This window comes from Lithobates pipiens, unplaced genomic scaffold (assembly GCF_037356315.1).
Source record: "Lithobates pipiens isolate NorthernLeopardFrog02 unplaced genomic scaffold, aLitPip1_a1.2 Scaffold_8, whole genome shotgun sequence".
NCBI lineage: Eukaryota > Metazoa > Chordata > Amphibia > Anura > Ranidae > Lithobates > Lithobates pipiens.
The window spans coordinates 641117550-641141171 of record NW_027507903.1 but is presented as its reverse complement, the minus strand read 5'-3'; the positions used below and the strand labels follow the sequence as shown (position 1 = coordinate 641141171).

The 23622-nt window shown below is 46.1% G+C and overlaps 1 protein-coding gene across 1 annotated transcript; it reads left to right on the top strand.

Annotated features, from left to right (window-relative positions):
• The first annotated feature begins 1812 nt into the window (after positions 1–1812).
• Positions 1813–21591, top strand: LOC143961599 (beta-1,3-galactosyltransferase 5-like). Its single transcript, XM_077470914.1, has 3 exons — positions 1813–1960; positions 15103–15691; positions 20805–21591. Exons 1-3 carry the CDS (start codon positions 1955–1957, stop codon positions 21302–21304), a joined length of 1095 nt encoding a protein of 364 aa, XP_077327040.1. The 5' UTR covers positions 1813–1954; the 3' UTR covers positions 21305–21591.
• The last annotated feature ends 2031 nt before the right edge of the window (positions 21592–23622 follow it).

The window sequence follows — 23622 nt, the reverse complement described above, 5'->3', positions numbered from 1 at the left end:
TGTAGTTCCAAAATCTGGGGTGCCAAGGTTCGCCATCACTGCCCTAGAGAATAAAATGGTGGTCGTTGCAATACTTTTTGTCACACCGTATTTGCGCAACGGCCTTACAAGCGCACTTTTTTATTGGAAAAAATACACTTTTTTTTAATAAAAAAATAAGACAACAGTAAAGTTAGCCCAATTCGTTTTTTATATTGTGAAAAATATAAAAATTCTACCGGTTGCATGTTTTAAGTTACAGATGAGATCTAGGGCTAGAATTATTGCTCTCGCTCTACCGATCATGTCGATACCTCACATGTGCGGTTTGAACACCGTTTTCATATGCGGCGCTACTCACGTAAGCGTTCGCTTCTGCACGCAAGCCTGATGGGATGGGGCGCATTTAAAAAAAAAATGTTTTCTTATTTATTTTACCTTTTAATTTTTATTTTTACACAGTTTTTTTTTTTTTTTGTAAATGTTGTCACTTTTATTCCTATTACAAGGAATGTAAACATCCCTTGTAATAGAAAAAAATCATGACAGGTCCTCTTAAATATGAGATCTGAGGGGCCAAAAAGACCTCACATCTCATATTTACACTTAAATGCAATAAAAAAAAAAATAACAACAATAACATTTGTAATTTAAAAAAAATATATATAATAAAAAAATGGCCCATTAAGAGCTATGGGCGGAAGTGACGTTTTGACATCGCTTCCACCCTGCATTGTTATGGAGACGGGTGGGGGCCAACTTCCCCTTACTCTTCTCCATGCCCAGCAAGGGTGAAGATCCGATTGCCTCTGCCACTGCTGGAGGCTCCAGAGCACGGTGGGAGGGGGAGCCCTCTCCCTCTGCCAATAAAAGTGATCTTGCGGCAAATCCGCGGCAGAGACCACTCTTATCGGAAAGCGAACCGCCGGCCGAACAAGAAGGTACCGGGGGTTATGGCAGCTAGCTGCTTCCATAACAATGATATCCCCCTTCAAAGCAAGGACGTATATTGGCGTGCGGTGGTCTGGAAGTGGTTAAGAGTTGCCTTCACTGGAACTAAGAGGCCAAGCCCAACCCCTAAAAAAACAACCCCAAACCATAATCCCCCCCTCCACCAAATTATTTGGACCAGTGCACAAAGCAAGGTCCATAAAGAGAAGTTTGGGATTTTTGGAACGCAACTCCCACCTGTGTACCCAAAAGCCTGCCTAGTGCCTGTAGGCATCTAATGCCCCGTACACACGAGCAGACTTTTCAACATCAAAGGTCCGACGGAACAATTCCGGCAGACCATTCGATCGTGTGTGGGCTGCAGCGGACTTTAGATTTGTAAAAATCCGACAGACTTTAGAAATGGAACTCCTCCGGACCCAGTTCCTACCGAGAAATCCGCTCGTGTGTATGCTAGTCCGACAGACAAAAACCGACGCTAGGGCAGCTATTGGCTACTGGCTATGACCTTCTTTATTCTAGTCCAGTCGTACGTCATCACATTCGAATCCGTCGGACTTTGGTGTGATTGTGTGTGGCCAAGTCCGTTCATTCGGAAAGTCCGTCAGAACTCCGTCAGAACTCCGTCGAAAGTCTAATCCCTCGAAAAGTCCGGTCATGTGTACGGGGCATTAGAAGGTTAAATTTCCAAAACACCCACACCATAACCCCCCCTCCCCACCAAATGATTTGGTCAAGTGCACAAAGCAAGGTTCATAAAGATTAGTTTGGGATTATTGGAAGGCAACTCCCACCTGTGTACCCAAAAGGCTGCCTAGTGCCTGTAGGCATCTTAGAAGGTGGAATTTCCAAGTGGTTAAATCACACTTGTTTAACTGGTTGTTATCTGTTGCTCTTTGAGATCTCGGAAGGTCGAGTTTCTTGCAAGGCGGAACTTTTCACACTTGTATTCCTCTCCGGATGCCATTTCTGTCTTGTTCCCATCAGGACAGCTGAGTTTTTCCTATATGGTGCCTTACTTCATATGTCTGTAAGTATTATTTGTGTTTTTTTACAGCCTAGGTTGGCCATGAGTAGCCTGACATGATGTGCTCCAGGAATATGGACATTTGTTGCCTTGCTTACAGTAATTTGCCTTTCCTGGATGATGCTTCTGCTCCAGGAATCTAGAAACGTTTTGCCATATTTACCGTAATTTTCCTTTCCGGGATGCTCATCATGTCAGCCTAACTTGGCCTTGAGTAACCTAACATGATGTGCTCCAAGAATATGGAACGTTTCTGCCATACTTACCATAATTTGCCTTTCTTAGATGCTCATCGTGTCAGCCTAGGTTGGCCATGAGTAGCCTGCTTCTGCTCCAGGAATCTAGAAACTTTTTGCCACACTTACCGTAATTTTCCTTTCCTGGATGCTCATCATGTCAGCCTAACTTGGCCATGAGTAACCTAACATGATGTGCTCCAAGAATATGGAACGTTTCTGCCATACTTACCATAATTTGCCTTTCTTAGATGCTCATCATGTCAGCCTAGGTTGGCCATGAGTAGCCTGCTTCTGCTCCAGGAATCTAGAAACATTTTGCCATACTTACCGTAATTTTCCTTTCCTGGATGCTCATCATGTCAGCCTAACTTGGCCATGAGTAGTCTAACATGATGTGCTCCAAGAATATGGAACGTTTCTGCCATGCTTACCATAATTTGCCATTCTTAGATGCTCATCATGTCAGCTTAGGTTAATCATGAGTAGCCTGCTCCTGCTCCAGGAATATGGGAAATTGTTGCCATACTTACTGTATTTTCCTTTTATTTGGATGCTCATCGTTTCAGCCTCATGGCCAACCTAGGCTGACGTGAATTGCTCCAGGAAGGAAGATTTCCATATCTCAAACTAATCTTCAGCCACGATGTTGTGTGTAAGCAGAAGAGTACTGTCTATATAACTGTGAGATCTAATTGTTGGATCCTCTTGATCATGCCTAATGTGCGGTTGAGTTATACGCGTTGAGAATTCTATGTAATCTAAGGCTACTTTCACACTGCTCTGTCTCAAAAGCATCTAAAAAAACGCATATGGGTTTTTGACACGTTTGCATCACATTTTCCCAATATCACTTTCCACTATTCTAATGTGATTTTCATGTAATTTCCAGTGTGACTATGCAGTGCTACTTGCTTGCAATTTTGATGCGACTTTGATGTGACTTTAGAAGTTGCAACAACTTGATCAGAAGCGTTCCTATGTGGCTTTGATGGACAAGTGTTTTTTGTTTAACACACACCTCTCCTCCCTGGTCATCCTTGCTGCCTCCATCAATCAATCCTTCCTTAGCTATGATTAACCACTGGACCTGAATTTCTGGGAGGCCGTCATTGGACGTCCTCCCCTTTGCATGCTCCCCGCACGTCCCCTGCAGGGCGCACACGGCGAGTGCTGTGATCACCAAGTCACTGGACATCGGTCCTGAAGAGGAAGGAGGCATATCTGCCTCCTCCTCTCTTTCAATCAGTACCCCCTGCCAGTGCCACCTACCAGTGCCCACATTGCCCACCAGTGCCACCTATCAATGCCCATGAGTGCCACATATCAATGCCCACCAGTGGTGGCAATCAGTGCCTCATCAGTGCCACCTAGCAGTACTGCCTTTCAGTGTAGCCTACCAGTGCCAATCACTGCCACCCATCAGCGCCCATCACTACCACCTATCAGTGCCTATCGCTGTCAGCTATCAGTGCCACCTATTAGTGCCACTTCTCATTGCCCACCAATGCCACCTATCAATGCCCTTCAGTGCCACCCATCAGTGTCACCTCTCAGTGTCACCTCACAGTGCCCACCAGTGTCACCCTATCAGTGCCCACCAGTGCCTCCCTATCAATGCCCAACAGTGCAGCCCATCGGTGCCCATCAGTGCAGCCTATCAGTGCCCGTTAGTGCAGCCTCATCAGCGTATATCAATAAATGATAAAAATTACTTGTTTGCAAAATTTTATAACAAAATATAAAAAAATTTTTTTTAAATAAATAATTTTAAAATGTTTTTAACAAAAAATAAAAACCATAGAGGTGATGAAATACCACCAAAAGAAAAAATGCTAAAAATTTAATTTGGGTACAGTGTTGTATGTCCGCTCAATTGTCATTCAAAGTGTGACAGCGCTGAAAGCTGAAAATTGGTCTAAGCAGGAGGGGGGTTTAAGTGCCCAGTAAGCAAGTGGTTAAGCGCTAATGAAGCATGAAATGCATTAGCTGGCGTTGCTGTATTCCCCATTATGGTTTGTGGAGGTGTATCTACATCATTTGATTGGACGTGCAGCCAACCAGATTTTATTTTGTTCCCTGATCCTTCCTTCGATCGATCGATTGATCCTTCAGTTGATCCATCCTTCCTTTGATCAATCGATCAATCCTTTTTTAAATCAATCCATCCTTCCCTCAATTAACACTTTGATCGATTGAGGGAGGAAAGGATCATTTGAAGGAAGGATGGATCGATTAATCAAGGGAAGGATTGATTGATCAAAGGGAGGACCAATTGAAGGATTGATCGAGAAAAGGAAGGATCCCTCCCTATCCTTCCTAGTCATCCTTCATCCATTGATTTTGATATAGCTGAGAGTTTGGAGCCTTCCTTGGGTCCTTCCTTCTTTCGCTCACTTGATCCTTTCTTCTCTCAATCTCAAGGAAGGATCCAAGCAAGGCTACAAAGAGGACCTGTCATGCTTTTTTCTCTATTACAAGGGATGTTTACATTCCTTGTAATAGGAATAAACGTGACACAATTTTTTTTAAAAAGAACAGTGTAAAAAATAAAAAATAAAAGGTAAAATATATAAGAAAAATAAATTTAAATGCGCCTCATCTCGGCAAGCTTGCACGCAGAAACGACCGCATACGTGAGTAGCGCCCGCATATAAAAAAATGGTGTTCAAACCACACATGTGAGGTATCGTTGCGATCGGTAGAGTGAGACCTCCTCTGTAACTCAAAACATGCAAGCTGTAGAATTTTTTTTTTAAACATCGCCTATATGGAGATTTTTAAGGGTAAAAGTTTGTCGCCATTCCACGAGCAGGCGCAATTTTTAAAGCGTGACATGTTGGGTATCAATTTACTCGGCATAACATTATCTTTCACAATATAAAAAAAAATTGGCCTAACTTTACTGCTGTCTTATTTTTTAATTCAAAAAAGTGTATTTTTTCCCCCAAAAAAAAAAAAATGCTCTTGTAAGACCGCTGCGCAAATATGGTGTGGCAGAAAGTATTTCAACGACCACCATTTTATTCTCTAGGGTGTTAGAACCCCCAAACATTATACATTTTTTATAAGTATTTTTCTAGCAAAAAAAATAAAAATCTTTAACTTGTAAACAACAAATCTAAAAAAAAAAAGTTTGGTCCTTAAGTGGTTAAGCTGTTGAAAATAGTTTTTTTTTTCTTTGGTGATCTGCAGAAGAAAATTAGATTATTAGATTTGGGGGGTTCTAAGTCATTTTCTAGCAAAAAAAAATAAAAAAAATCTCAGAGATAGGCTTGACCCTTAATTGGTTGAGCTGCTTTACAAAGGTGAAAATACTTTTTTTTTTTTTTTCATTTTTATTTGGTGATCTGCAGAAGATAATTCTGGAGAGATACGAAGTAACGAATTATCACAGAACTTCTTTATGTTGCTGAGAGATGATTGTTAAAATAAATGTGTTACAAAGTTTGGTGTGTTTGTGATTCTACATGGATACATTTTAGTGTTTCTTTTTGATTGTAAATAAGTTAACCTCTAAATGGTAACCTTTTATCGGACAGGAAGGAATTTCCCCAACAGAGCCCCTGATAGCAGTAAGACAGGTTCTTCTTCATTCTATTCAAAAACAAAAAGTGGTTGTAAACCCACCGAGACAAAAACAAAACAAAAACAAATACCTGAATATTTGGTATCGCGGGTATCGCAGGCTCCAGCGCTGTGATTGAAACGGAGCCGTGATGACGTCACTCCCGCGCACGCGCGTGGGAGCCGCCGGTAACGACACACTACCCAAAGAAACGCCACATATGAATATCTCCTAAACTGTGCAAGCTCAGGAGAAATTTGTGGTAGCCACAGGTGAGACCTTATTATAGTGTTTGTAAAGTGGTTGTAAAAGGTTTACAACACATTTTAAGGGGCAGTTCACACCATAGAAACGCAGTCCGGACACGTTCCAGATGCTTTTCTGCATGTGCGTTTTTGATGTGTTCCAGTGCGTTTTTGATGCAGTCCTGTGCACCCCCCCCCCTCCCTCTTTTTTATTAATCCTAAATAAGGAATAAATTGTCGCTGTTCTTTTGTACATACACAAAAAACAAAAAACGCAGAAGTGATCAAATACTATCAAAAGAAAGCATTCATTTGGGTACAACATCGCACGACTGCGCAATTGTCAGTTTGTAAAAAGTGCTCTGGTCAGGAAGGGGCTAAAAACTTCCGGGGTTGAGGCTTTAAATAAGGACATGTGTGTTCCAGTTTGTTTATGGTGCTTTTAGGTGCATTTCAGTGTGTTTTTGATGTGTTTCACAGCGTTTCAGTACGGGAACAATGCAACATGTTCTTTTTTTTTCTGGAACTGCAAGCACTAGTGTGAACTTTGCCATTGAAACCCATATAACCTGCTTTACATGCGTTTTTGATGCAGAAAAGAAAAACGCACTGGACTGTATGTGGTGTGAATTGGCTCTAAAAGGGCATGCACAGTGTTTTCCATGTATACCAATGGCTCTAGTTCACACCAGTGTAGTCAGTCCCAGTCAGTTTCCAGCACTCACCGGAAAATGACTGGAACTGACTGCACTGGTGTGAACTAGAGCCTTTGGAATACATGGGAAACACAGTGCATGCATTTATAGTGCAGAAAAAAAGCACACGGAACTGCATCTGGTGTGAACTGGCCCTGAAGGGTTAATTCACCCAGAAAAAAATATTTCTGATTTTTGGCACATGCTGAAAGGTAAAACACCACAATGGTTTATTTAATCTCTCAGAGATTCTATTGGTGTGCCCATTACCATTATGAGGGGTTCCCATCATCCCTGTGCTGAGTTCCTGAGTCTATACACCTGCTGTGCCCATTATGAGGGGTTCCCACCATCCCTGTGCTGAGTTCTGAAGTCTACTTACCTGCTGTGCCCATCATGAGGGGTTACCACCATCCCTGTCCTGAGGTCCCAGGTATGTACACCTGCTGTGCCCATTATGAGGGGCTTCAAACTATCCCTGTATCAAGTTTTCGGGTCTGTACACTCGCTATTCCCATTGTGAGAGGTTCTCACCATCCCTGTGCTGAGCTCCCGGGTCTCTACACCTGCTGTGCCCATTATGAGGGGTTCCCACCATCCCTGTGCTGAGTTCCCGGGTCTCTACACCTGCTGTGCCTATTATAAGGAGTTCCCACCATCCCTGTGCTGAGTTCTGAAGTCTACTTACCTGCTGTGCCCATTATGAGGGGTTACCACCATCCCTGTCCTAAGGTCCCGGGTATGTACACCTGCTGTGCCCATTATGAGGGGCTTCAAACTATCCCTGTTGCCATTCCCATTGTGAGAGGTTCTCATCATCCCTGTGCTGATTTCCCGGGTCTCTACACCTGCTGTACCCATTATGAGGGGTTCCCACCATCCCTGTGCTGTGTTCCCGGGTCTGTACACCTGATGTGATCATTATGAGGGGTTCCCATCATCCCTGTGCTAAGTTTCCATGTCTCTACACCTGCTGTAACCATTATGAGGGGCTTCAAACTATCCCTGTATCAAGTTCTTGGGTCTGTACACCTGCTATTCCCATTGTGAGAGGTTCCCACCATCCCTGTGCTGAGTTCCTGGGTCTGTACACCTGCTGTAACCATTATGAGGGGCTTCAAACTATCCCTGTATCAAGTTCTTGGGTCTGTACACCTGCTATTCCCATTGTGAGAGGTTCCCACCATCCCTGTGCTGAGTTCCTGGGTCTGTACACCTGCTGTGCCCTTTATGCGGGGTTCTCACCATCCCTGTGCTGAGTTCCCAGGCCTGTACACCTGATGTGCCCATTATGAGGACTTACCACTACAAAACCAGCAGGGAGGTAGGTAGAGGGCAGACACAAGGGTGACTTGGGGTGAGGGGAAGAGTACTTGCACCTATATTCTGAGAAAAAAATGACATATGTGTGTGTATATATTTATATATACATATATTTGACCAGGCCATCTTTTTCGATATGACACTATGATGCTTTAACAGACAATTGCACGGTCGTTCGACATTATACCCAAACAAGACGTCCATTTTTCCTTGAAATAGAGCTTTCTTTTGGAGATATTTGATCACTTTTTGCGCTATAAACAAAACATTGCCGACAATTTTGAAAAAAATTAATAAAACCTTGTTTTAATTTACTGCTATAATACATATCCCCAAAAAATCTAAAAAAAAAAAAAGATTTATTCATCAATTTAGGCCGATATATCTTCTTCTAAATATTTTTGGTAAAAAAAAAAATTGACAATAGGTGTATATTGATTGGTTTGAGCAAAAGTTATTGTGTCTACAAACTACTTATAGTAATTTGCCTTATCATCATGTCAGCCTAGGTTGGTCATGACTAGCTTGCTCCTGCTCCAGGAATATGGAAAGTTTTTTTGTCATACTTACCGTAATTTTCCTTTTCTGGATGCTCATCATGTCGGCCTAAGTTGGCCATGAGTAGCTTCAGCTTGACATGATGTGCCCCAAGAATATGGACAATTTCTGCCACACTTACCATAATTTGCCTTTCTTAGATGCTCATCATGTCAGCCAGGTTGATCATGAGTAGCCTGCTCCTGCTCCAGGAATATGGAAACCTTTTGCCATTCTTACCATAATTTTCCTTTCCTGGATGCTCATCATGTCAGCCTAAGTTGGCCATGAGTAGCTTGACATGATGTGCTCCAAGAATATGGAAAATGTCTGCCATACTTATAATTTGCCTTTCTTAGATGCTCATCACGTCAGCCTAGATTGGCCATGAGTAGCCTGCTCCTCCTCTAGGAATATGGAAAATTGTTGCCATACTTACCGTATTTTCCTTTTCTTGGATGTTCATCATTTCAGGCTACTCATGGCCAACCTAGGCTGACGTGAATTGCTGCAGGAAGGAAGATTTCCATATCTCTAACTAATCTTCTGCCACGATGTTGTGTGTAAGCAGAAGAGTACTGTCTATATAACTGTGAGGTCTAAATGTTGGATCCTCTTGATCATGACTAATGTGCGGTTGGGTTATACATTTTGAGAATTCTATGTAATCTAAGGCTACTTTCACACTGCTCTGTATCAAAAGCATCTAAAAAACGCATATGAGTTTTTGACACGTTTGCGTCACGTCTTCCCAATATCACTTTCCACTATTCTAATGTGATTTTCATGCAATTTGCAGTGTGACTCTGCAGTGCTACTTGCTCGCAATGTTGATGCGACTTTGATGTGACTTTAGAAGTTGCAACAGCTTGATCAGAAGCGTTCCTATGTGACTTTGATGGACAAATTTTTTTTGTTTAACGCACACCTCTCCTCCCTGGTCATCCTTGCAGCCTCCATCAATCAGTGCTTCCTTAGCTATGATGAAGCGCTAATGAAGCATGAAACGTATTAGCTGGAGTTGCTGTATTCCCCATTATGGTTTGTGGAGGTGTGTTTACATCAAGAATCATTACAAAAAAGAGGATTTTATCGGATGTGCGACCAACCAGATTTTATTTTGTTCCCTGATCCTTCCTTCAATCGATCAATTGATCCTTCAGTTAATCCATTCTTCCTTTGATCAATCCTTGTAAATCAATCCATCCTTCCTTCAATTGATCCTTTGATCGATTGAAGGAGGAAAGGTTCATTTGAAGGAAGAAAGGATCAATTAATCAAGAGAAGGTTTGATTGATCAAAGGAAGGACCAATTAAAGGAAGGATTGATTGAGAGAAGAAAGGATCAATTGGGAAAAAGAAGGAAGGACCCAAAGAAGGCTCCAAACTCTCAGCTATATTAAAACCAGTGGATGAAGGATGACTAGGGAGGACAGGGAGGGATCCTTCCTTTAATTGATCAATCCATGATTCCTTCCTTCCCCCGAACCATCCTTCCTTCAATTAACCCTTCCACCGATCAAAGGAAGTAAGGATTGGTTGAATGAAGGATTGACTGATCAAAGGAAGGATCGATCAAGTGAAGGAAGGATCGATCAAGCAAAGGAAGAACCCAAGGAAGGTTACAAAATCACAGCTGTATCAAAATCAATGGATGAAGGATGACTAGGGAGGATAGGGAGGGATCCTTCCTTTGCTTGATTGATCCTTCCTTCACTTGATCAATCCATGATTCCTTCCTTCCCCCGATCCATTCCAACCTTCAATTAATCCTTCCACCGATCTAAGAAAGTTAGGATCAGCTGAATGAAAGATTTATTGAGGTTGAAGGGAAGGATCGATCAAGTGAAGGAAGAACCCAAGGAAGGTTCCAAAATCACAGCTGTATCAAAATCAATGGATGAAGGATGACTAGGGAGGAGAGGTGAGGGTTTAAAAGTCTTTGAGGCTGAAATCGCACTGAAGTCCACCAGGAACCTTTTCCAAAATTGCACTGCGCTGAGTCACATTGATTAGAAGGGCAAGTTTGCATACAATGGGATTTCCCTTGTCATGCGATTCTGTCAACCTGAACTTTAGCACTTCCTACAGATAGTGTTTTTGATGCGGTTTCCATTCATTTTAATGGAGGCTCCAGTGTAGCCTATAGAGCAGTGATGGTGAACCTTGGCACCCCAGATGTTTTTGGAACTACATTTCCCATGATGCTCATGCACTCTGCAGTGTAGTCGAGCATCATGGGAAATGTAGTTCCAAAACATCTGGGGTGCCAAGCTTCTCCATCACGGCTATAGAGGCTCAGACAGCATGTTTGAGTGATTGTCATAGAATGTCCTTGTTCGGCGTGTCCCAGAACACAGCTCAGTGTCTTCTACAGGACGGACAGGTAGGAACACACGGGAAGGGGGAGCTCCATCCCAACCAGACAATCGTCTTCTCTTTATTACATTTCTTACAATGCTCTGTAGAGTCTCTTCTTGGTGGTCTTCAGGAGATCATTTAGGAGAGATACAAAGGAATTCATTATCATAGGTCTTGATATTCATGAGAGATAATTGTGGAAGACCTGTTGCAGTGGTGGGTGTTTTTGTAATCTCACATGGTCATTTCAGAGCCTGCCTTTCAAGGTCTGCTCCAGGGGCGTACCTAGAGCATTTGGCACCCGGGGCGGATCCTATATCTGGCACCCACCACCTTAAAAAGTAAAAACACCCCACTGTGCCCCCTGCATACCTCTGCATCCTTCAATATCTTTTTGTCACTACTGTGTACCCCTCTCCACAACTGCACCTCTGGACCCCTTTAAATTACACATCACCCTGCACCTCTGGACCCCTTTACATTACACATCACCCTGCACCTCTGGACCCCTTTGCATTACACAGCACCCTGCACCTCTGGACCCCTTTACATTACACAGCACCCTGCACCTCTGGACCCCTTTACATTACACAGGACCTTGCACCTAAGGACCTCTTTACATTACACAGCATCCTGCACCTCTGGACCCCTTTACATTACACAGCCCTTGTACCTCTGGACCCCTTTACATAACACAGTACCCCGAACCTCCTGACCCCTTTACATTACACAGCCCTTGTACCTCTGGACCCCTTTACATAACACAGTACCCCGAACCTCCTGACCCCTTTACATTACACAGCCCTTGTACCTCTGGACCCCTTTACATAACACATTACCCCAAACCTCCTGACCCCTTTACATTACACAGCCCTTGTACCTCTGGACTCCTTTACATTACACAGCTCCCTGCACCTCTGGACCCCTTTACATTAGACAGCACCCTGAACCTCTGGACCCCTTTACATCACACAGCCCTTGTACCTCTGGACCCCTTTACATTACACAGCACCCTGCACCTCTGCACCCCTTTACATTACACAGCCCCTCACAGCTCTGGACCCCCTGCATGTTACACAGACCCCCTACAGTGCAGACCTCCCTACCGTACAGGCCCCCCATCTACAGTGTAGAACCCCCTACAGTACAAACCCCCCTACAGTACAGAATCCTCACCTACAGTGCAGACCCTCCTACAGTACAGACCCTTCCACCCTACAGCGCAGACCCCCCTACAGTACAGAATCCCCCCCTACAGTGCAAACCCTCCTACAGTACAGACCCCTCCACCCTACAGCGCAGACCCCCCTACAGTACAGACTTCCCTACAGTACAGACCTCTCCCCCCTACAGTGCAAACCCCTCCCTACAGTACAGAATCCTCCCCTACAGTACAGACCCCCTTACAGTGCAGACCCCTCCCCCCTACAGTGCATACCCCCCTACACTGCAGACCCCCCTACAGTGCCAAATCTTCCCCTACTGTACAGACCCCTCCCCCTATAGTGCAGACCCCCTATAGTACAGACCCCCCTACAGTGCAGGACCCCCCTACAGTGCAGGACCCCCCCCTACAGTGCGGACCTCCCTACAGTGCAGGACCCCTCCTACAGTGTAGGACCCCCCCTACAGTGCAGGACCCCCCCCCCACAGTACAGACCTCCCTACAGTGCAGGACCCCTCCTAAAGTGCAGACCCCCTACAGTGCAGACCCCCCTACAGTGCAGGACTCCCCTACAGTGCAGGACTCCCCTACAGTGCAGACCCCCCCCCCACAGTGCAGACCCCCCTACAGTAAAGAACCCCCTACAGTGCCAAATCTTCCCCTACTGTACAGACCCCTCCCCCTATAGTACAGGACCCCCCTACAGTACAGGACCCCCCCTACAGTGCAGGACCCCTCCTACTGTGCAGGACCCCCCCTACAGTGCAGACCCCCCCTACAGTGCAGACCCCCCCCCCCCACAGTGCACAGACCCCCTACAGTGCAGACCCCCCCCCCCCACAGTGCACAGACCCCCCTACAGTGCTCAGACCCCCCCTACAGTGCTCAGACCCCCCCTAAAGTGCAGACCCCCCCCCACAGTGCACAGACCCCCCCTACAGTGCAGACCCCCCCAGTGCACAGACCCCCCTACAGTGCTCAGACCCCCCTAACAATACAGCCCCCCCACAGGCCCATAATGTACCTGAACACACATGAAGAGCCCAAGGCAGTGACATTGCAGGGGGGAGGTGCGAACAGCACCCGAGTGAAGTGACACCTGACGGCTCAGTGATCCGGGACCCGGCGCAATAATCCTCTTCTCTCTGTGTAAAAATGAACTAAAAACTTAAACATGCAGTGTCATTGTAAAAATAAAAACTTAGCCAACCATAAAAAAGGGACAATGTCAGTCAGTAGGGTAGTGGATGGTGTCAGCAGGGCAGTAGTTGGTGTCAGTAGAGCAGTGGACAGTATCAGTAGAGCAGAGGTTGGTGTCAGTAGAGCAGTGGATGGTGTCAGTAGAGCAGTGGATGGTATCAGTAGAGCAGAGCAGTGGCAGACTAAGTGGGGGGCAGGGGGGCGGGCCGCCCTGGGTGCCACACTTGGGGGGGGTGTCAGGCCAGCGCCCTCCCCCTCTGCAACTGAAGAGAAGACAGCGCCGTGCCTTGGGTTTGCAGCCCACACAGAGAGAGCCAGAGGCACTGACAGTGGGCGGCATTGCAGGGGGGAGGTGCGAGGAGTGAAGCCGCCTCCCCCTCCTCCTTTACAGGAGGAGGGGGAGGCGGCTTCACTCTGCTCGGCTGTGAGTGACAGCCGCTGCCGAGACTGATCAGAGCGGCACGACTTGACCACAGAGAGAAGGAGATTGTTGCGCCGGGTCCCAGATCACTAAGCCGACAGGTGTCACTCCACTTGGGTGCTGCTCGCACCTCCCCCCTGCAATGCCGCCCACTGCCAGTGCCTCGGGCGCTCTCTGTGTGGGCTGCAAACCCAAGGCACGGCGCTGTCTTCTCTTCAGTTGCGGAGGGGGAGGGCGTTGGCCTGACACCCCCCCAATGTGTGGCACCCGGGGCGGCCCGCCCCCCTGCCCCCCACTTAGTCCGCCACTGCTCTGCTCTACTGATACCATCCACTGCTCTACTGACACCATCCACTGCTCTACTGACACCAACCTCTGCTCTACTGATACTGTCCACTGCTCTACTGACACCAACTACTGCCCTGCTGACACCATCCACTACCCTACTGACTGACATTGTCCCTTTTTTATGGTTGGCTAAGTTTTTATTTTTACAATGACACTGCATGTTTAAGTTTTTAGTTCATTTAAAATTTTTCCTTGCTAATTAGTTAGCCTTGCTAGCTCATTTCTTTAAAAAAAGGGGAAGGGGGAGGCTTAGCCCTGGCGATCTTTATTCTCTTTCAGGTTGTTCAGGTAGATCCCTATCTCTTAGTGGTTTCCTACCACTGATCCAGGGTATTCAAAAGAATTGGGGAGGTACGTCAAAATGTGAACAGTTTTTCCAAAATCTTTTGAATTACCCTCTCAATATCTGAATAAAGAGCTGAAATAGCTCTCTGGCCACTTGGGATATCTTAGCACGCGGTGACAGTATCTTGGCATGTGATGAAGGCTGTGGGTGGTAGTGGGCAGATTCCAGGTCAACTTTTGCATTGGGCCAACAAGCTTCAATCTACTCCTCTGCATCTTAATACATTCCAGGTGCATCAAAACAAAAATTAACACAGTCTTTTAGGTGACTTTCTTTAGAAAGCAGCCACAACATGAGTAGAAAAGCCTGTTCCCTGCCAGCATACTGCAGAGAAAGACGCATGCTTGATGTGTGGAAGCTCTCATGCCTGGTGCTGATTGGAGAACTCTAGCTCTGACTCTGAAGGTATTGTGGCAGACTTCTCCAGAGAGACCACTGCTTCTGCACATAATGCAAGGCTCTTTCTCTGTACCATGCTGGCACAGGACAGGCCTTTCTACTCAAGCTGTGGCTATTTCTGAAGAAAACCAACTGGAATGTATGTGATTGATTTAAATTGAACATTTAGTTGAGGATTAAGCAGCTGAAAAATGTAAAAACAATACAATAAAGAAAAAAACAGGACATGTATGAATAAATAAAGCAAATTTGTTTTTGTTTTGTTTTTTATTGTATTCAAATTCTTGCTGTCTCTATCCAGGGAACAATGAGACTTAAAGCAATCCTCATAAGCGCCTCCTTGTTCTCCATCATGACTTTTCTGATGTCAAGTTGGTTCATAACCACCAGAGACATTCCCCGAAGGATTCGTCCTGCCCCAACACCAGCCAGAACGCCGCTCCCCACAATGAGGCAGTCAGTAACCCTGTCCAGTGGCACTTACACTTATCATCTGAACCTAACCAGTTTTGAGGCGGAGTTCCCCCAACTACAGAGTTACAATTGCACACTCATACAGGAGCCAAACCAAGAGGAACAAGGAGCAACCAACCAAAAACTGCTGATTTTGGCGGTGAAATCCCACCCCAGTACTGGGACAAGGAGGTCAGCGCTGCGGAGCACATGGGCTAAAGAGAGACAGATGAACGGATACAGAATTAAACCGATATTCTTGTTGGGAAAGACGGATGTGAAAGGACATATGGAAATCACCAAATTTGAGAGCCAAGAGTACGGGGACATTCTACAATGGGACATAACTGAAGGACACCATAACTTGTCCTTGAAAGAACGCTGCTTCTTGGAGTGGCTGTATCTGAAGTCACCTCAAGTGGATCACATTTTTAAAGGTAAGGGAGGAGTGCCCAGACTAGGCACACTAAAATATTTACACATTCTGAACAAGCACTTTAAAACAAGTTCTCATTCACCTCTGTGACTATGGGAACTTTGGAGAAATTCATCCTCAAAATTCACAACAGAGGCACTGAAATCTTAGCTCTTTTGCTATTTTTTTCTATGGAAGCAGAATGTTGGCAGCCTGCCAGTCCTGTACACTTCTACTCTACACACTTGGTATTTCCATGTTGATAAACACCAAATGAAACCAAACTTAGAATCTTTGTTAAAATCTTTGAAGAACTTCACATTACAAGCAGCCAGGGAGGTCAGTGACAGTTTGTTTTAAATATGCTGCTTATTAAAGTAGACATTCACTCTACTGAGCGACTAAAGGTCTCTAAACTCCTCGCCGCCCCTCCCTACCGCAATATAAGTTGACGATATGCATTTTTTTTTGCTTTTTTCTCTTTTGCTGGCCCTGCCCTATGCTGCCGGTCTCACTTTGGTCAGAATAACGTGTTCTGCTCCCTCAGCCTCCTGGGATTACCTCTGCACCCTCTCACCCCTCTCCTCTCCTGTGTGTCTATGTCTCTGCACCCTCTCACCTCTCTCCTCTCCTTTGTATCTATGTCTCTGCACTCTCTCGCCCCTCTCCTCTCCTGTGTGTCTATGTCTCTGCACCCTCTCACCTCTCTCCTCTCCTTTGTATCTATGTCTCTGCACTCTCTCGCCCCTCTCCTCTCCTGTGTGTCTATGTCTCTGCAGCCTCTCACCCCTCTCCTCTCCTGTGTGTCTATGTCTCTGCACCCTCTCACCCCTCTCCTCTCCTGTGTGTCTATGTCTCTGCAGCATCTCACTCCTCTCCCCTCCTGTCTGTCTATGTCTCTGCAGCCTCTCACCCCTCTCCTCTCCTGTGTGTCTATGTCTCTGCATTTTCTCACCCCTCTCCTCTCCTGTGTGTCTATGTCTCTCTTAATTACAATTTTTGATGCAATGCTTTGCAGCAGGGCTAATTCCTGCAATAAAACTAGAGTATATGGCAGAGGTTGCAGTGTGGTGGCACCAGCACCAGTGCCTAAGGCCCAATTTTTCTGCCCCTGTTTAACAGGGGCGTTTAATTACAATTTTTGATGCAATGCTTTGCAGCAGGGCTAATTCCTGCAATAAAACTAGAGTATATGGCAGAGGTTGCAGTGTGGTGGCACCAGCACCAGTGCCTAAGGCCCAATTTTTCTGCCCCTGTTTGACAGGGGCGTTTAATTACAATTTTTGATGCAATGCTTTGCAGCAGGGCTAATTCCTGCAATAAAACTAGAGTATATGGCAGAGGTTGCAGTGTGGTGGCACCAGCACCAGTGCCTAAGGCCCAATTTTTCTGCCCCTGTTTAACAGGGGCGTTTAATTACAATTTTTGATGCAATGCTTTGCAGCAGGGCTAATTCCTGCAATAAAACTAGAGTATATGGCAGAGGTTGCAGTGTGGTGGCACCAGCACCAGTGCCTAAGGCCCAATTTTTCTGCCCCTGTTTAACAGGGGCGTTTAAGTACAATTTTTGATGCAATGCTTTGCAGCAGGGCTAATTCCTGCAATAAAACTAGAGTATATGGAAGAGGTTGCAGTGTGGTGGCACCAGCACCAGTGCCTAAGGCCCAATTTTTCTGCCCCTGTTTAACAGGGGCGTTTAAGTACAATTTTTGATGCAATGCTTTGCAGCAGGGCTAATTCCTGCAATAAAACTAGAGTATATGGAAGAGGTTGCAGTGTGGTGGCACTAGCACCAGTGCCTAAGGCCCAATTTTTCTGCCCCTGTTTAACAGGGGCGTTTAAGTACAATTTTTGATGCAATGCTTTGCAGCAGGGCTAATTCCTGCAATAAAACTAGAGTATATGGAAGAGGTTGCAGTGTGGTGGCACCAGCAGCAGTGCCTAAGGCCAAATTTTTCTGCCCCTGTTTAACAGGGACATGTAATTACAATTCTTGATATAATATTTCACAGGAGGGCCCCTTCCTGTGCCCACCCAGAGTAACGGTGAGGACTTATAGTGTTGTGGCACCAGCACCACAACCACCAAAGGTCAATTTTTCTACCACTGTTCAACAATGGCATGTAATTACAATTCTTGATATAATCGTTCACAGCAGGGCGCTCCAGCGCCCACCAAGAGTGACTTTGAGGGCTTACAATGTTGTGGCAAAACCAACACCTTGTTCCGCCATTTCTGCAGAGCATATAGGGAAGGCCCCTACTTTCAAACATCCAACTTACAAACATCTCCTACTTGCAAACGGAAGGAGACAACAGCAAGTGAGATGAAAAAAGATGGACGACAAAACAAATTATACAGGGGTGATAACCCTTCCCTATGTTTTCCAAAAAGCTTAAAAATAGCTTAAAAATAGTTTTTTTGACTGGAGCTACACTTTAAAAATGTACCAGTTGAAAATTACAAACAGTTTCAACTTAACACAACAAATCTAGCATATCTTGCATATTAGCCGTTAAAATTAGCACTTTTCATTTCGAACGTTCGAGTCCCATAGACTTCAATGAGGTTCTAAAGTTCGTTCGAATTTGGGGTCCGTTCGAAAGTTCTGGTGCGAACCGAACCGGGGGGTGTTCGGCTCATCCCTACTTCTGTGTGTCTATGTCTCTGCACCCTCTCACCCCTCTCCTCTCCTGTGTGTCTATGTCTCTGCAGCCTCTCACCCCTCTCCTCTCCTGTGTGTCTATGTCTCTGCACCCTCTCACCCCTCTCCTCTCCTGTGTGTCTATGTCTCTGCACCCTCTCACCCCTCTCCTCTCCTGTGTGTCTATGTCTCTGCAGTATCTCACTCCTCTCCTCTCCTGTGTGTCTATGTCTCTGCATTTTCTCACCACTCTCCTCTCCTGTGTGTCTATGTCTCTGCAGCCTCTCACCCCTCTCCTCTCCTGTGTGTCTATGTCTCTGCAGCCTTTCACTCCTCTCCTCTCCTGTGTGTCTATGTCTCTGCAGCCTCTCACCCCTCTCCTCTCCTGTGTGTCTATGTCTCTGCAGCCTTTCACTCCTCTCCTCTCCTGTGTGTCTATGTCTCTGCACCCTCTCGCCCCCCTCCTCTCCTGTGTGTCTATGTCTCTGCAGCCTCTCACGCCTCTCCTCTCCTGTTTGTCTATGTCTCTGCAGCCTCTCACCCCTCTCCTCTCCTGTGTGTCTATGTCTCTGCAGCCTCTCACTCCTCTCCTCTCCTGTGTGTCTATGTCTCTGCACCCTCTCACCCCTCTCCTCTCCTGTGTGTCTATGTCTCTGCAGTATCTCACTCCTCTCCTCTCCTGTGTGTCTATGTCTCTGCATTTTCTCACCCCTCTCCTCTCCTGTGTGTCTATGTCTCTGCAGCCTCTCACCCCTCTCCTCTCCTGTGTGTCTATGTCTCTGCAGCCTCTCACTCCTCTCCTCTCCTGTGTGTCTATGTCTCTGCACCCTCTCGCCCCCCTCCTCTCCTGTGTGTCTATGTCTCTGCAGCCTCTCACGCCTCTCCTCTCCTGTTTGTCTATGTCTCTGCAGCCTCTCACCCCTCTCCTCTCCTGTGGGTCTATGTCTCTGCAGCCTCTCACCCCTCTCCTCTCCTGTGTGTCTATGTCTCTGCAGCCTTTCACTCCTCTCCTCTCCTGTCTGTCTATGTCTCTGACCCTCTCGCCCCTCTCCTCTCCTGTGTGTCTATGTCTCTGCACTCTCTCACCCTCTCCTCTCCTGTGTGTCTATGTCTCTGCAGCCTCTCACGCCTCTCCTCTCCTGTTTGTCTATGTCTCTGCAGCCTCTCTCCCCTCTCCTCTCCTGTGTGTCTATGTCTCTGCACCCTCTCGCCCCCTCTCCTCTCCTGTGTGTCTATGTCTCTGCAGCCTCTCACCCCTCTCCTCTCCTGTGTGTCTATGTCTCTGCAGCCTCTCACCCCTCTCCTCTCCTGTGTGTCTATGTCTCTGCACCCTCTCACCCCTCTCCTCTCCTGTGTGTCTATGTCTCTGCAGTATCTCACTCCTCTCCTCTCCTGTGTGTCTATGTCTCTGCATTTTCTCACCCCTCTCCTCTCCTGTGTGTCTATGTCTCTGCAGCCTCTCACTCCTCTCCTGTGTGTCTATGTCTCTGGACACTCTCACCCCCCTCCTCTCCTGTGTGTCTATGTCTCTGCACCCTCTCCTCTCCTGTGTGTCTATGTCTCTGCAGCCTCTCACCCCTCTCCTCTCCAGTGTGTCTATGTTTCTGCAACCCCTCACCCTCCCCTCTCCTGTCTGTCTATGTCTCTGCAGTATCTCACTTCTCTCCTCTCGTGTGTGTCTATGTCTCTGCAGCCTCTCACCCCTCTCCTCTCCTGTGTGTCTATGTCTCTGCAGCCTCTCATCCCTCTCCTCTCCTGTGTGTCTATGTCTCTGCAGCCTCTCACCCCTCTCCTCTCCTGTGTGTCTATGTGTCTGCACCCTCTCACCCCTCTCCTCTCCTGTGTGTCTATGTCTCTGCAGCCTCTCACCCCTCTCCTCTCCTGTGTGTCTATGTCTCTGCAGCCTCTCATCCCTCTCCTCTCCTGTGTGTCTATGTCTCTGCAGCCTCTCACCCCTCTCCTCTCCTGTGTGTCTATGTCTCTGCAGCCTCTCACCCCTCTCCTCTCCTGTGTGTCTATGTCTCTGCAGCCTCTCATCCCTCTCCTCTCCTGTGTGTCTATGTCTCTGCAGCCTCTCACCCCTCTCCTCTCCTGTGTGTCTATGTCTCTGCAGCCTCTCACCCCTCTCCTCTCCTGTGTGTCTATGTCTCTGCAGCCTCTCACCCCTCTCCTCTCCTGTGTGTCTATGTCTCTGCAGCCTCTCACCCCTCTCCTCTCCTGTGTGTCTATGTCTCTGCACCCTCTCCCCTCTCCTCTCCTGTGTGTCTTTGTCTCTGCAGCCTCTCACCCCTCTCCTCTCCTGTGTGTCTATGTCTCTGCAGTATCTCACTCCTCTCCTGTGTGTCTATGTCTCTGGCGCCTCTCACCCCTCTCCTGTGCGTCTATGTCTCTGCACCCTCTCACTCCTCTCCCATAGATAGATATTTAGATAGATAATATATATATGGTTAGTGATCTTCATACATACTAACTATCTTTTTCCCCCCTACAGTTGACGATGATGAATTTGTGAACCCAGGCATGATTGTACAGTATATTACAGAATATGGATCCCCAGATACAATTCATGGTTTCCACCATCATAGGCCACCTGTCATGCGTCATACCAAATACAGCATCACAAAGACTCTGTACCCTCAGGAATATTATCCAGCTTTTGTATCCGGTGGCGGTTTTCTGTTCCCAGGAGCCTCAGTGAACGGCCTGTACAATGCCTCCCTTCTACTCCCTGTATTCCCATTGGATGACGTATATTTTGGATTTCTCTCCGTTGCGGCCAAGCTAACTTTCCGACATGACAGTCGTTTCTACGTGCATGGATTAAGGTACGACGCGTGTAGGTACAAAGAAGCGCTGGTGGTCCATGGTATTAATCCAGAGTTCATGGTGTGGATATGGCAGAAAATACAGGACAGCGAATGCTCTAAGGCCAAAGTCACGCCAAGATGGCAGATGGATGTACAAAGAACTTTCACAAATGAAAGGAAATAAATGATTCCTCAATACGAGGACAAAAACACAGCTGACTTGATGTTGGAGACTAAATAATGGTTCTATTTTTTAGAATTTTCGAATTTCTTATGGTAAGGCCATTTAGAAGGTCCTTATGAGGCCCATATTGTGACAATATTATTGCACTATAAAGTGTGAAGAGACAATCAGCGGCAAAATAAATTTAATGTAAATACCAGTGTAAATACAATATAAATATCCCCAAAGCTGCTGTAATACTCACAGTGATTCACCACACTTAATAAAACAATAATTTCCTTATAGAACAGCGATGTGTGTCTTTAAATCATTATATAAAAAAATGATTATACGATCCCTATTATTACATACAATAATAAATATCACAGTGCAACGAGATGTGAAAAATCAAAAACTAAGAAAAAATTCGGAAAAAACTATTCTTGGTGCGAAAAAAATAAATAAAAAAAAAAAAATAAAATATATTATATATATATATATATATATATATATATATGTATAGCGATACCCTCACTTAAGAGGGCCGCAAGTTTGTTTTGGGCCCTGAGCACAGCTCCGCCAACCCCCCCGGCAATCTGCTCTACCCACTCTGGCACAGTTAGTATCTAGCAATACACATTAAATCACTTATACTCTAAATATGTGTGTGTGCGTGGGTGGATAACTCAAGCTCATAGACAATCTTTGAAAGTATATAACTGACTTTACTTGTTGTTTTTATAAAAGGAATAACATGAATCGAACATTTGGTTTGCAACACATAAGCAGGTCCCTGCAGTAACCAGTAATAAAGATAAACAGAGTAATCAGCATAATAAAGTATTGCTATGCAACTCTAGCGCTGCCCTATTTCAGCTACTTCCCCACATGGGTAAACTAACACCCAGCACTATCTACCTATGCAGTCAGGCCTGACTGATCTAGATGGAAGTCCAGTGAAACAATATTCACTAGCAATCTTTCGGTGGTGCACTTGAAGAACAACTTTGTAATCCAAACGAATAATAAAGATAAAGTATCTGTCTTTAAACAGCTCTCACCACCCGGACAAGTCCAAGTCCGTTTCCTCCGCCGATTCGTCTAGGAACAGGAATCCACCGACCTCCGAGTCTTCAATCCTTCTGGTGTACTGCAGCAAGGATGAGAAAATGTCTCTCAGGTGCAGCTAGGCTGGCAGAGGGCTCTTTGGAAAAGAGCACAAGGCCCAGGCTTCAGGCCTTGTGCCTCCAGCAGTTCAGCACAGACCTCCTCTTGCTAGGAGAGGGGGGGGGGTGTCCAAAGAGAGCGAACTAGGCCTCTCCCCCTCCTTATATGCCCTCCCCCATGAGTCTCTGGGGCATAACTCCAAACATCCTGGGAACCAGCGGGGTTCTGGGAACAGTAGTTTTATAGTCCTTAAAGAGACCCCGCTACATATATAATATATCATAGTGTGTGAGACACAATCACTGTCCTCTCTGGGATCAATAACACGTGCGCACACACCATCACCAGCCAAATTGCCTCCTCACCTCACAGGTGAGATAAAAACTCAGAAAATGATCTCTCTTTAATTCCTCCACGATCTCTCTCCTCCACATCATCAACTCCTATATTCCTCAGGACGCACGTTTGTACTGGTAACTTCACTTAGGTAACTTCCAGGAAACACCCTCTTTCTCTCCCTCCTTACAGCTCAGCTCCGCTTTCCTCAATACAATTATTGACGTGTAATAAATTAAAAAAAGCCCCCAAGAAAAGGCTTCATCAGTAGATATACTGATGAAGCCCAATGAGAGGGCAACACACATTTAGAGGGGAGGAGCCGAGCCCCTGACGTCACGCAGTCATCGTGAGTCCATGCCCATGGTGAACGAGCGTACGTTTTTTATATATGCTGTTTTAACCTTTGGATCTTGTACTGTAAGCAGGGGCATTGCTAGGTCTGCAAAAGATCTGGGGCTAGAGCCTGTAGCAGTGATCACCAACCTTTTGTCAGGCCGGGGGGGGGGGGGGGGAACGGGGACGCGGGTGGTAATTATTTTTCACGGCAGTGGCTGGTGTTGACACTTCAATCATCCCGACACCATGGTTTTGTACGGTGTCAGGGTGATTGAAGGGCGTAATTTCTATTATCACTTTCAGGGAGGCACTGCACTTAGCCACAAGGGAAGCCCTCTCAGCATCTCGGCCTCACACCTGGTATGTGACACAAACTCTGGATATGACGCTCAGCACGTGTACTCAACTTCTTTGGTGGGCCATGGTGAGGCCTGTTCTGAGAGGAACCTGCCCTGTAAAACTGCTGTATGGTCTTGGCCACCATGCTGCAGATCAGT